The following is a 13316-nucleotide window of genomic DNA, read 5'->3' as shown; positions in this document are numbered from 1 at the left end:
ACGCCAGTGGAAAATATTATATTTAAAAAAAAAAAAATTTTAAAAGTTTTATAAAAACGATTAAAACAATGAGAGATTTTATCGCCCTGGGATTGGTCGGCGGGTTCTCACAAAACTTAGGCCGCTCCCTAGTGGATCGGTTGGTTGCGTGCATTAAGAATTTGGGCAGTTTTGAGCGTCATCGCGCTGCTTGAACTAAGTATATTATTTTGAATTTTTTTTTTTAACTTACTGCTAATTAATTACTTATTATGTAATTTATTGATTTCATTATTGTTGTAATGGTCTGATGGTCTTTTGATGGTTAACCGATAAATCCAATGAACCTATGACGTCACGCGTACCTCGCCATATTCTTATCGTTTTGGCGTGCTTTGAAAAATTAAGACTTTGAAAATTATTTTAACAAAGAAATTTATTTTTAAAAATCTGGTATATACTTGTAACTTAGAAAGGGAATATGCACAAAAAATACTTTGTTTCCTAATTTGGATGTTATGAGGCTTAAGGGAAGAAGAAGATGGTGAATTTCCCGGTTGTCCAGCTCACCTAAACCAGGGAAAACCATTTCCATTAACGTTTCCGCGATAATAAATGTAAGTATCTACCACTTAGAAAATATGTTGGTGTAATGCGGTTTTAACCTTATTCAATTTCATTAACCTGAAAGGTGTGAGCCTCAAATATTATTATCTCAATGGTCATTATTTTTTTATGGAAGCTGCATTAAGACATTAAAAAATAGATTAAGGTTATTAAATTACCCATAAAAGTGCCTTCATGAAGCATAAAGTAGTATTGCCCGTTTACGCTATAATCTTCCACTTTTTCATCCAACTAATTTCCTTAATGGTTTCCGTAACTTATTTCAGGGGAAAATAATGCTGAATAATGTCAAACAGAAAACCTACTCATTTCATTTCAGGCCTCGTAGTAAGGTGGAAATACTCGTACGTTTGTTGTATTTTTGAAAGCATTCCAAATGTAGGGAAACACGTTAGTTTTCATTAAATCATTATTTTTATCTCGTAAACAAACGATCACTCTTTGAAAATTTAAATTAAATATATAACCATCCATAACTGTTATTCAGTAAGCGCGTAAAACAGAACGGGTTTAAAATGAAATAACATAACAAATATAATAATAAAAATTGGGTTAGGTTAAGTTAGGTTAGAGCGTGTAAGCGTGTGGTTAAGCGTGTAACCCTTACGTAGACGGCATAGAGTTTATTTCACAATGGCAAATTCAATGTTTACCTCCCCGAAAATCGATCAATATTCGTGTAAAAATGAACAACGCGAAAATGCATATTTTGTTTTATTTTGTGAAGTTCTGGTACATATATGAAAATTTCCTTCGATTTTCAAATAAAAAAATGAATTTCCTACATTATACAATAAAAAAAATATCCGAAAATGGGTTTGTAAATGGGATATTTTGCACTAGACAGTTTTTTTTAGGCCTGATACTTTATTTTTTTCAAGGCTTATAAAAGGTCTTATCAAAAAAATGATCGATTGCTGACAAGCCCAAGATGTGTTCTACTTGCAGTATTTAATTAAAGCATCTGTAGTATTTCTAAGCAATCAAATTTTCAAACCAAAAACATCTGATTTTGCATTACTTGGTATTGGATCGCCTTAAGTTATGTTTAGTTTGTTATTTTTCTTAACTTTTTTTAATGTTTTATTTTGTCATGGAAATCTGTTAATTAAGGTTTAAAATATAAATTGTTCAATTTTGTTAATTACCGAAAATATTTTTTAGCTCACAAATACATTATGGGAATAAAGAGTACTGGTTGGTCTCGGAAGAAAATTGAAACTTATATTATTTGCTTCGTGTTTCGTGTATTCATTTTTTTTTTCAACAAGAAAAAAAAGTTTTTCAATTTTAACGTACATACATAGTCGTGTAATAAATACTCATAAGGGAAAAAGTATAGGTACTTTTTAGAAAACAAAAATTAAACTTTCAATGTTTAAACAATTTGAAATAATGTTAAAAGTTTCATAGCGGTAAAAGAATATCCACAGTGGGAGATAAAACCTTAAAAAACACGAACAAAGTTAAAAATTATGTTTTCTGTTCGGCTCCAAAACAGAACTTTCCTTTTAAGACGCAGTCGTCCCTATATCTAGCCTTCAACCTTATGCTTAAGGTGATCATTTACTTAAGTAACAAAAAATAAATAAGCAATTAAGGCAATGACAGTGTTACTTTGGATTTTCGTTGGATTAACGGTCTTGGGAGATAAACCTTTGTTTTGTGAACAATACATTCATGGATAACATCCTCAATTAAGAATTAAGTCTGGAATAAATTCCTTTTTATCCTCAAAAGATTGAAGGCCCTTGGTCCACTACTAATAATGTTGTTATTGTAGGGACACCGGAAAATTATTGAGTTATATTTATATTTTCTCATGTATTTAGGAATATTTTTGATTGAATTGTTAATGCAGGGAATACACCACACAGCTTACTAGTTATACTAGTAAAATATTTATTGAAATTTAAATTTTGTGGTTCAAACTAACTTTTGGTAAAACCATTTTGTTAATACATTGAAAGCTCTACTCTAAAATAATCATTTTAATAATTCACCCTAAGGTTTTTAACGATGGATATTTTAACCATATGTAGGTTAATATTTTGTAAATTACGGGAATTTATTTTACGTGATACTGCGCAAAAGTCTAAAGAATTTTGTGAGAAAATAAGTGAGTGGGAAGAATATGTATATTCAGATGAACGCTAAAATCTTTTCGAGCAACGTTTTAATTTCTTCCATAAGGACGACACTGTTAGTGTCAGGTGAAAAAATACTACAAATTCATTGTATTCGTGTTGATTTTGTAGAACTCTATTCTACTTTCATGATTTCGTTTTGAGGTATTATGCCGTGTTGCGCTACCTCCTTCTTTAGCCAACGTTTAAAACGGTATTACAGTGTCCATTATCAGGGCAAATCTCAAATCATATCTTTATTAAATTATTTAAAAAAATGTTGTTTTAAAAATAAATATTTTTGTTTTATAGAAATTTCGAATAAACACTTTATTTATGACGAGATTAAACATTGTGTAAAGAAAATATTGACTTACGTAGGAATTCGTAGTTTCACATAAATTCCGATTTCGATCGTAATAGTTTTCTGCTTGTAACAAGTTGACGTTCACCAATATGTATTTTTATAAAAAAATACTTCACATTAAGATGTGAATAATGTCAACTTACGGAAAGTTATCAGTAATTTATAAAAGAAGCTTGACCAAACACGCAATATATGGAATGATATAGCTTTATGGTTTATTACGAAATTTTTAAAAGTTGTGTTCGATTTTTTATCGCATTGCTCTTTTTTTCAAAGCATCGTTTTCGCATCATTCAAATAAATTGCTCCATATAACAACCCCATAAAATTCATTGTGCCTTCAAGTAAATATCAATTTACATCGTGAAAGCCCAAACGGGGGATTATTTCCAATTTGTTTTTACGGAACAGTATTTCCAGCTTTGATGGTTTATTTTTTGAAAGCCTTACAGTTCATTACCACTTTTAATAAAAATGGCCCAGGTTTAAGAAGAAATAGATAATACATTATTTGATTATTTTTTTTAATTATAAACTAATGTTTGTAAGACAAGGTTTTATGCATAGCACAAAGGATGACAAATTATCATATGCAATAAATCAAGTTGATTATTTACAGCTGAAAAAAATACAATAAGCATTAATTGTTTACTGAAGTACTAGTACATATTGAATTATTTGGCGTGTTGAAATAAGCCGACGTAGCTCAGTAGTCCAGAGCACCTGACCGGACATCAGAAGGTGCGGGTTCAATTTCCGTCGGTGGCATTTATTTTTACTCGAGAGATATTTTCAATTTGTATTGATATTTCGGGCGACTAATTTTTGCTTATAATAATACATTATTTGAATCAGAAGGGGTGTCTTTTAATAAGAATATTTGTTTATATAAAGAATCCTTTTACGATGTTAAATTTGTTTTGTTTTTTTTACGGGAATCCAACAGAAGAGTAATAACTGTCCTGATGCAGTTATAATTATGGGATAATTAATTATGTCCAATTTTTGTAAAAAATCAAAATCGAAAGCGCTGTGAATTTCTTACTAGGCTTTATAAAATAAATACAGAAATATACCTGCAGTTACTGAATCTTAAGGTCGCAATAATTATTTATATTTGCATATAATGTTTAGATACTAACATAGTCACGGAATGTGCATAGTTTCGATTCTTATGTAGATAGACGCATTTGCGAACTATTGCATGCAATGATAATAATAATAAGTAGGATTGTGTTGTGAGGCTAAATGGTAACTGAGAAAAGAAAGAAGAAGGTTGTAAAATGCTAGTATTTTTTGTATTATAGTTATATATACAGTTAATATCTATATAACTTTAATATTACTCAGGTTTAGTCATTAAAACGGGTAAAACCATTTTAAAAAAACGTTTCAAATATGGGTGGTGATGGGTAATAGGATGGTGGTCTTTCACTTAAGCCGATGCACTACGTCGTGTAATATTTTAAATTGAGCCGTTGTCAATAACAACCCTTACGTAGATGGCGATAAGGTTTAAATTCCCGCTTAACACCATCCGCCTGTTTTGATTTATGCAAGAAAAAAACATGGCCAAAAAGTGCCTTTTATTTTATTTTGTGGATGTTCAGGCATAAATATTTAAATTTTTTTTCGATCATTTTATAAATTACTTAATTTGCCACATTATACAATAAAATCATAACCGAAAATGGGTTCGTAAGTATGAGATTTCGAACTTTAAAGCAGTTTTCATAGGCCTTATACATAATTTTTTTCTGGGCTTATAAAAAGACTCATCTAAAAAATACTCGATTATTTTAAAGGCCAACATGTATTCTACTCTTAGTATTTAATTAAAGCATCTGAAACATTTCTAGGCGAACAAATTCTCAAACCAAAAACACATGATTTTGCATTACTACGTATGGCATCGCCTTAACAATACTGAGAAATATTTAATTGACAGTAATTGTTTTTATAACACATACACTTAAAGAATCTCACTTCCAAAACATTTAGTCTACTTTCTTCCTTAATCTGCCAGTTCCAGTAGGTAACAACACTTTTATTGTGGACAGCGCCAGTGAAATCAAATATCTATTTTCCCGAAGTAACTGAAGTTGATTTTTCTTTAGGTACACCAGAAACGTCCACAAAATGTTTTTTTCAATGCAATTACTTGTGTAAACCTACTCGTATTATTTATATTTTGAAAATTTCAACTCTCTTAATACTTAACATAAAAACAATGTCTCTAAATGAAATAACTGTCCTTTCAAAATACTAATCACATTTCTCTTTCTTTTTTTTTCATGTCCTGGAAACCTGAAACCAAATCCTCTCGACTTCATCACCATGGAAACTGCGTCATTTCGGCTGGAACTTCACTCGATCAACGTATCGTCTTCCTAATTATTTCGTCGGATTTAAACAATTCATCTTCCATAAACCACCACAAAAACATATTACTAAATAAACAAGTGATAATAATTACACGTTGAAAATATTTCGAAATTGTACACCCTATATTCAAGCTTATATGGCACCGAACATAAATATACAAAGCCAACTATGAAATAAATTTAAAAAAAACTCAAATAAAGTGCTGCATTTTATCGAGAGGTAAATTCAGTTGACTTTTTTGAATAATGTACTGTGGACGGAATAACATCGATGTCCACATGCATTTTCGGGAAGCCGATAGGAATTCCATACCGTAAAGTGAAATAAAATTTATTATCAACTGAACCGCTTCGGGTCTTCGCTAAATTCATACTACGTATGAGAATGTATAATCTTGTTCAGACACATTTGTTGAAAATTCTAATGCATTTATTGCAAGTTCGAACACATTCGTGTATTCAAATACATTCATCATTGAAATTCACTCGCTAAAAATGGTTCGATACATATTTTCCCACTGAAATACATATTGTATTTCGATGTCGTTCCAGTGAATGCACTTTTTAAAAAGCTCGTCCTAGTATTTTACTTTTTCGTTTGCAATAATTCATTCTTCGCCAACAACGTGCAAATGCATACTCATGATACATGAATTAAAACCACGCGATTTATCTATAACAAAAATGTTTTTTGTGTTTAAATTATGCCTTTTCATATATTTTTAAATAAAATATTAATGATCTTTGACTGATAATTCCAAACTATCAAACAATGTATATAAAACTAATATAAAAATTGTTAAACATGAAATAATTTATACTGATAATAATTAAATGTGCAATTTTTTTTTATATAAATAAAACTACTAAATTCATAAAATTATAACAAACTTAAATACAACATTATTTAAATTAATTCTTTAAAAAAATATCAAACCTTTTTTTGCATAAATGAAATATTAACTAAATCCTTTAAAATTAAACGTACCATCCACTTAATAATACGATAAGTCAACTGCTTTTTTTTTCAAATTTAAAACCCTCATAAACCTCTGTGGTGTAATTTGCTTTGCGAAACAGCTCTCTTATCAGGCACGTTAAGAACTTACCAGAAAGCCGCTTGTGACGAGGAGATGGTGACTTTAAAGTGCCCAAGAGGAACTTCCATATCGATACAGGTAGCGCAGTACGGCAAGTCCACCCCCGCGCAGAACCTGTGCGCAACTGAGCTCGCGCAGTACACCCCTACAATAGTGGAGATTGTCGGCAACAGCACTTGCATGTGGCCGAACGCTTTACAGGTTGGTTGGTTCCTTCTTATTTCACTATCGCATCCTGGCAAGAAAAACTAACACATATACTAGGTAAAACTATCAAAGGTACCTTACTAGTAATGATACTAATTATTGACGTAACCTAATACAATTTTTTCTAACATTACATTAATTTCTATGCGTAAGGAATGTTAGCTTAGAAACTGGTCGAACGCATGTCCGCCATCAAGTACGATTTTCACGAACTTCTGCAAGGAACATTTATTTGTTTGTTTCCGTTACAGCTGTTTCTTTCAGTGAAATGTATTATTAAATTGTTTACAAAGCTTTTGGAATGCGACACAGCTGTCAGAAGTAAATACGATTATACCTAGCAGATCTTAAGCAACTTTATCTCACTTAGTAGCTAATTTTGTGGAAGTAAGCATCCAAAAATTAACAAAAAAACTTGTAAATTACTTATCACGTTTATATATAATTCTATAGCACAGAGAAGAGAGAATGAATTCTGAAACTGCTTTCAAATTCATCAGCCATGTTAATTGTTGCCTTAACTTCGCGTTCCCTTATATTTGATTACAAATTCAAGCTTTCCTATTACTGAGATTTCCTGGAAACACTATTTCTGAGAAAATGGTTAATCAACAGTTTAACTTTTCTCTCCTCATTGGTAAGGATACTTACATTGATACGGATTCACATATCCTTATCCCCTTTCAACATCCTATATCTACATTGTCACAGATTAAGGTGTCCAAGCTTCCACTCCGTACAAGAATAAATATCACTTGACCAGATATTCAAGAGCCATCCATACTCTCTAAACTTAGTTGATAATATTTGACTAACTTGTGGGCTTATAGGGTGTTTATCTGCGTGCTACAGCTACTGTGAAACTTAATAAATATGATAATAATAACTAACAATTTAATAACAGGAGTAACTAACACTACTAGTAATTATTTGTAAGGCACTGGGGATAACAAGGGTTCGAGGATGCCTAAATTAAAAGACACTAATTTTGACAAAATAGCCGAAACCTCTCACAGTAATATATTCGATTTTGTTTTACGTGCGGCTAGTATTGAGGAAGCACTTACTTTCTGAATTAAAAAAATATTTTTCTTATATCATATAATTCCAAGAACAAAGAAAGCAGTATGCGAATATTTTAAGTACATAGTTAATAATAATAATAATAACAGTTAACCTAATTTCTGTAATATTTTATGCCAGAAACAACTTTAAATCATTAGAATTTTCAATCAGTTCCTCCCAACCATGTTTTATCTATGTTTGTACTAAAACTATGTACATGGTTGTCTTACACAAATAAAGTGTAATGAACAAATATATATTATTTACGTCATAAAAAAAACAGAGTTGTCGTGAAATTATTTATTATTTTAATTAAAATATAGATTTCAATTATTTAACCACAATGTAAACTATTTGCTGTCCAAGTTTTAAATATGTAAATGAAACAGCATTGTAATTTTCTACGATATTTTGTAGATGACTATTTGCAGTGTTCTTAAAATGTCTCTGACCTGCTTAACACTCTTTCAGCAGGTAATTCTATCCACAAACCTACGTCATATTATGTCCCCGTACCGAATTAATTTCCTTTGAAAGCGGACGAACAAAAAACTATTCATCTTCCTTACCTCGTTAATTGCATGACTCGGCTTCACTAACAACATTATTAATGGATGCTGTGATGAACAAACGTTAAATGATTAGCAAAAATATACTGCCAATGTGCCAATCTGTTTGTAGTGTTTTGTACTACAGTCTTGCTGGGATGCGATATGTGCTATTAAAAAACTTGTGTTTTGGGCATTGTCAGGTTTATTTAATAAATGTTTTGTGTGCTTTTCAGAAATAACCAAACTAATTACATTAACATTTAAACATAAGGAAATCAACAATGTAGTGTATCTATTGATTTATTGAAAAAAAAACTATAAGTGCAGAAATTATTGAAGTCATTACTAACCATGAATTCATTATTAATAATTTTTAATTTACGTGTATTTTAAGGTGAAAACGAAACAGTTAATGTCACCTATTTAATGCAATAAATAATGATAACGTTTATGGTGCGCTCTGGTTATTATTAAATAGCGTAATTTTTGCACGGAATCATATTTTTATTTTGAAATTATTTTATAATTTATACTACAGGGAAATCGAATTACACGTTCTGCGAATTTTGGCAGCTATTCAGTGTTCAATTTAACACACCCGTTAATACTATCACAGGGCCGTCGCGTCGGTTTCAACGTTTGCTAGAGTTAAAGTAAGAATAAAAGTAAATGCTATAGTTAAATTTAACCAAAGTGCGATATTCAATCAATTTAACTGCCTGTTGTACGTCCCTTGTAACTTTAGCGTTTATTTCCCGAAAACTGATAGTTACTCACCATTTCGATACATTTGATAATTCTCTTTGTGGGAAGGTACAGAAGTTCGCGCCTCAAAATTACTTACGATTATTAATCATGATTAATATTACAGAATAATATAACAGTGCGACGAATTCCTTATCCAATATACGTTACAGTGAATAGCGAAAACATTATGACTACCAACGCATACATAATGCACTATTTGGGATGATTCGGGATTTTTACCACTTCGAAAGTTCATTTGTCACTTGGCGACGGTAAGAGAAGTAGAAAAAGGCTTGATTTAATAAATTGTTTATTTTTAATCTATGAACCATATTTTTACTGTAATTTATGTGACTTTATTAAATTCCATTTCACAAAGCAATTAAAAAAAATGGGTTTAGACATGTTGCAGTTGAACTCAGCTTCTATGCAGTCCCAGCTTTTACTTGTCGGTGCCGGAATCCATTGAATTCGAGTTCTTGTTGAATATCACTGAGCACTACCATCCGAGTATCAACCTACTTTGCAACGAGTTCAACTTCGTAACATCTTTGGAAGAAAAATTGCTAACCTTGTTACCGTGAAAATAAAATGTAATAATATTATCATAATGTTTAATAAGGCCATATCAATAAACATCGAGGATCTTTTTTAGATAATAGAACTTCGGTATAATATGAAAATAAAAAATGCGCGATATTTTGACAGTTAATTTGTTGAATGTCACCATAGATCAGATATCAAATCATCGATTTGGCATTACCAAAACATAACACGGCGTGTTTTTTCACATAATTTTGAGGAATTTTCTGCTTTTTATACTGGTCAAACTAATAACTATTACTTTAGCAAAATTATATTTGAAATAGCGCGAAGTCCTAGTTAATAAAAATGACAGTTAAATTTTAAATTTAGCTCACGATTTAGCTTTCTATTGAAACATATGTCCCGTATATAGCTTTGCTATGTTGATATCAAGAAAACAAATAAACTATGTTGATTTTCATAGAAATTGACGTCTTCAGAAATGTGCAATTTAAATTTAAGCAAGGCTTTTTATAACATCGCGGTCAGATGAACAATCAATGTTTTTAAAATGATATATTGTATTTACCTAGATAAAAATTAGAATAAATATATAAAGTGATAAAAATATGCTATGCGCTTTTAATCGATTTAAATAATATGCTTCTAGACGAGCTTTAGAGCGAGATCAATGCTTAATATTTTTGAATGTAGATATAAATACATATTTTCAACTCCGCCGTAAAAATGAATAACGTATTACTGACCCTTACAAAAAAACTATCCTCACGTATTTTTATTTCCAAATTTGGATGAAAAATTAATAGCAACGTAGCTTAATTAAAACCTACTCTAAAGTTATAATTTCAACTTGCTGGCTTTCACGGAAGTTGATTTCAAAATAGAATGAAACCATTGCCGAAAGAGCGGACTTTTGTAAATTAGCGTTTGAATTGACAGCCATGTTTTCGTTAATTCTCTTAACATAAATAGTCATTCCAGGAGCGAGCTGGAATTGATTAAATCCAGCAAATACAGTTCTTTCAATTAGTACTTCATTGTAACTCTTGTTTCGTTGGCCCGAGGGAGCCTGTTAGTATACCCAGACACTAACACTTATTGATAGATAACATATACTGATGGATTACAATAAATATAACAATAGTGTATTTACTATAATATTAAGTGTCAATTTATCTAGATAAAAAAATAGAAATTATTTATATGCTAAGCTTATATCATCTGCTCATTATAAAGTTATTTGGCTATCCACAAAAAAGTGATTAAAAAAATGGCCCAAAGTTCAAATTTAACAATTTTTCACACTGGTAAATCAGATTTGTTCCGCGGCATGCCAAATAAAAATTTAAAGGAAATCATAGTATAGCCAACAACATTTTTTTATATTTTATTATTATTATATCCACATATGTGTACATAAGATCGCGATAATGTTATTACTGAAAAGGATGCATTTGATTTCTTGAAAGAATTCTGTTAAGACGCGGCTCTTAATTGGATAAACAAACAAATAAATCCTCACATGCCATCTGTAACTGCTCTCGTTTTTTCAATTTCATTTGAAAGAAGTCTAAAAAATCAAATTCGCAAATATTCGACGATCCAAATGGCAACAGAGATAATTGCTGTTGTAGCCAATTGAGGATATTGACTCCGAAACGATATCCAAAATGCTGACAACTCTAGCTCAGAAAATAAGGCTTTGTGCACAGAGTCGTTTTTTGTTCTATTAAAATTTCACATTCTGTTAGCGCCAAGTGTGTAACATCGAATTTTACGAAAGGATCCACTGGTACATTTGATAATCAAGAAATGACATATACTTGCAAAATGATTCAGAAAAGAGTTATAATGTTCTCTGCACATATCCACTGGAGCGACCACGCGAAATAAATAATTTTGCCTCGATTGCTCGAGATATCCAGACGATCATTTTTCTTAATTTTTCACCAACATTAAAAAAACATAACATAGAATTTTTACATGGAGTCATACAAACTTGTTATGATGCTATATAGCCAATGAGTTAACCTGTATTTTACTGTTTGTTTCATTTTTGCAGGCTTTGAGATCACGAGATAATTTGCAATTTTTTTCAATAAAGTAATCGGAGGCATTTAAATTGGAGCATTTATATTACCAAAGTGGTTATGGCAATTTTTAAAATTTGTGTGACCTAGCGTCTACAACTTGAAAGCAATAAAGCTGTGAGTTTTTAAATTTTCTCGTTGACAACTCTGACGTGTCAGCTAAAAATTTTGATTTAAACTACTGTATATGAACTTGTCAAATATTTATTTGAAAACGAGATTTTGAATTTATTCAAATTTGTAATGAATAGGAATTATTTATAGAAAACAGTTTTTATGCTTCTTCTTTCGAGGCACGCCGGGTACTTCTTCACGGCACAAATTTTGGCAGACACTGGTCTAACATATTAGAACTCACCATTCGAGAGTTTCAGCTGCTTAGAAAACAGATATCATAGGTATAACATTAAATTTTCGCAAACGTGACACAAATATTTTGCTGTAGAAATGAAATCCATGAGGCATGTGTGTGGTAAAGACGTGTATGATCGTGTGAGAAATTTGAAGATCCATAATGAATGCGAGGTTGATGTAAGTGATGTAAGTAAGGTTAAGAAAGGGACGCTCAGATAGTATTAGATAGGCATGTAGAGCCAATGAACGAAGAAAGTATTTTAAGGAGAATACGTGACGAAAATGTGAATGGTGGAAGAAGTCGGGGACGCCCGAGGAAGACACGGCACGATCAAGTGACTCAGATACTTGAGTGTCAAGAGTCAGAATAATAGAAGAGTGTGTGAATGAGACGATGTATGAATGTGAATGAGGCAAGGAGAGTGTGCCAAGATCGAGTTGTTTGGTTTTGTCCTCTCTGCCTACTCTCACTGCTAATATGCCAAATGCCAAAGATTAGCAATTATCGTTATGTTTATTGGAATAACAAAAACAGCATTAGCATACTAAAATTAACAAAAACACTCTTTTAAAATACATTAGGAATAGCATAAGTTCATAATTATAATTAATTATAGAAGAAGAGTATAACGGGAAACGGAGTGATGATTAGTTAGTTAGTTGATTAGAACTTAATTTCCTTCCTTTCCTTAAAAATACCCTTCACACAGAATCCCCAAAGATGACATATACCCTGAGGAAAATAATTTTCATCAGGGCCTCCTGTGTTTATTAAAAAATTAAAATAAACATATTTTTTTAACTTTGAAGTAAGTGACCCTGTGATGGAAGATTATTAAATGAAATGCTGCCTTACAATTGTACATCAATTGAATTTATTAAAACGCGCTGGCCGTTTTTTCGTTTAATTTTTTTTTCGTTCAACCTTTTTCATCGACGCCCTATCCCCTCTTACACCGATAATCGATGCTTGTATTTACCTATTTTTTACACCGAATTAAGCACTTGTTAAAAATGAGAGATAAAATCCAGAGAGAAAATCAAGTTCAATTTCACGAAGAGTTCGTAGTGCCCCTTCAAATATTTATTCCAGAATTTATAAATTCTGACTTATCAACAATTCTAAATTCCAAGTTTTGAAGGGTGAATCATCTAAAGGCATTTTTAATGACG

The 13316-nt window shown here is 31.1% G+C and overlaps 1 protein-coding gene across 1 annotated transcript in view; it reads left to right on the top strand.

The window, feature by feature from the left end:
- LOC149419309 (uncharacterized) overlaps nt 1-13316 on the top strand; it is a 334474-nt gene that overhangs the window by 210792 nt on the left and 110366 nt on the right. The window contains exon 3 of the mRNA XM_089637967.1: nt 6564-6784. Coding sequence (XP_089494093.1) covers nt 6564-6784 — 221 coding nt within the window. The remainder of the gene's footprint in view (nt 1-6563; nt 6785-13316) is intronic.

The sequence above is a fragment of the Hesperophylax consimilis genome, chromosome 12, assembly GCF_061612785.1.
Source record: "Hesperophylax consimilis isolate HC1 chromosome 12, BYU_Hcon_1.0, whole genome shotgun sequence".
Classification (NCBI taxonomy): domain Eukaryota; kingdom Metazoa; phylum Arthropoda; class Insecta; order Trichoptera; family Limnephilidae; genus Hesperophylax; species Hesperophylax consimilis.
This window is presented reverse-complemented; position numbering and strand designations above follow the sequence as displayed.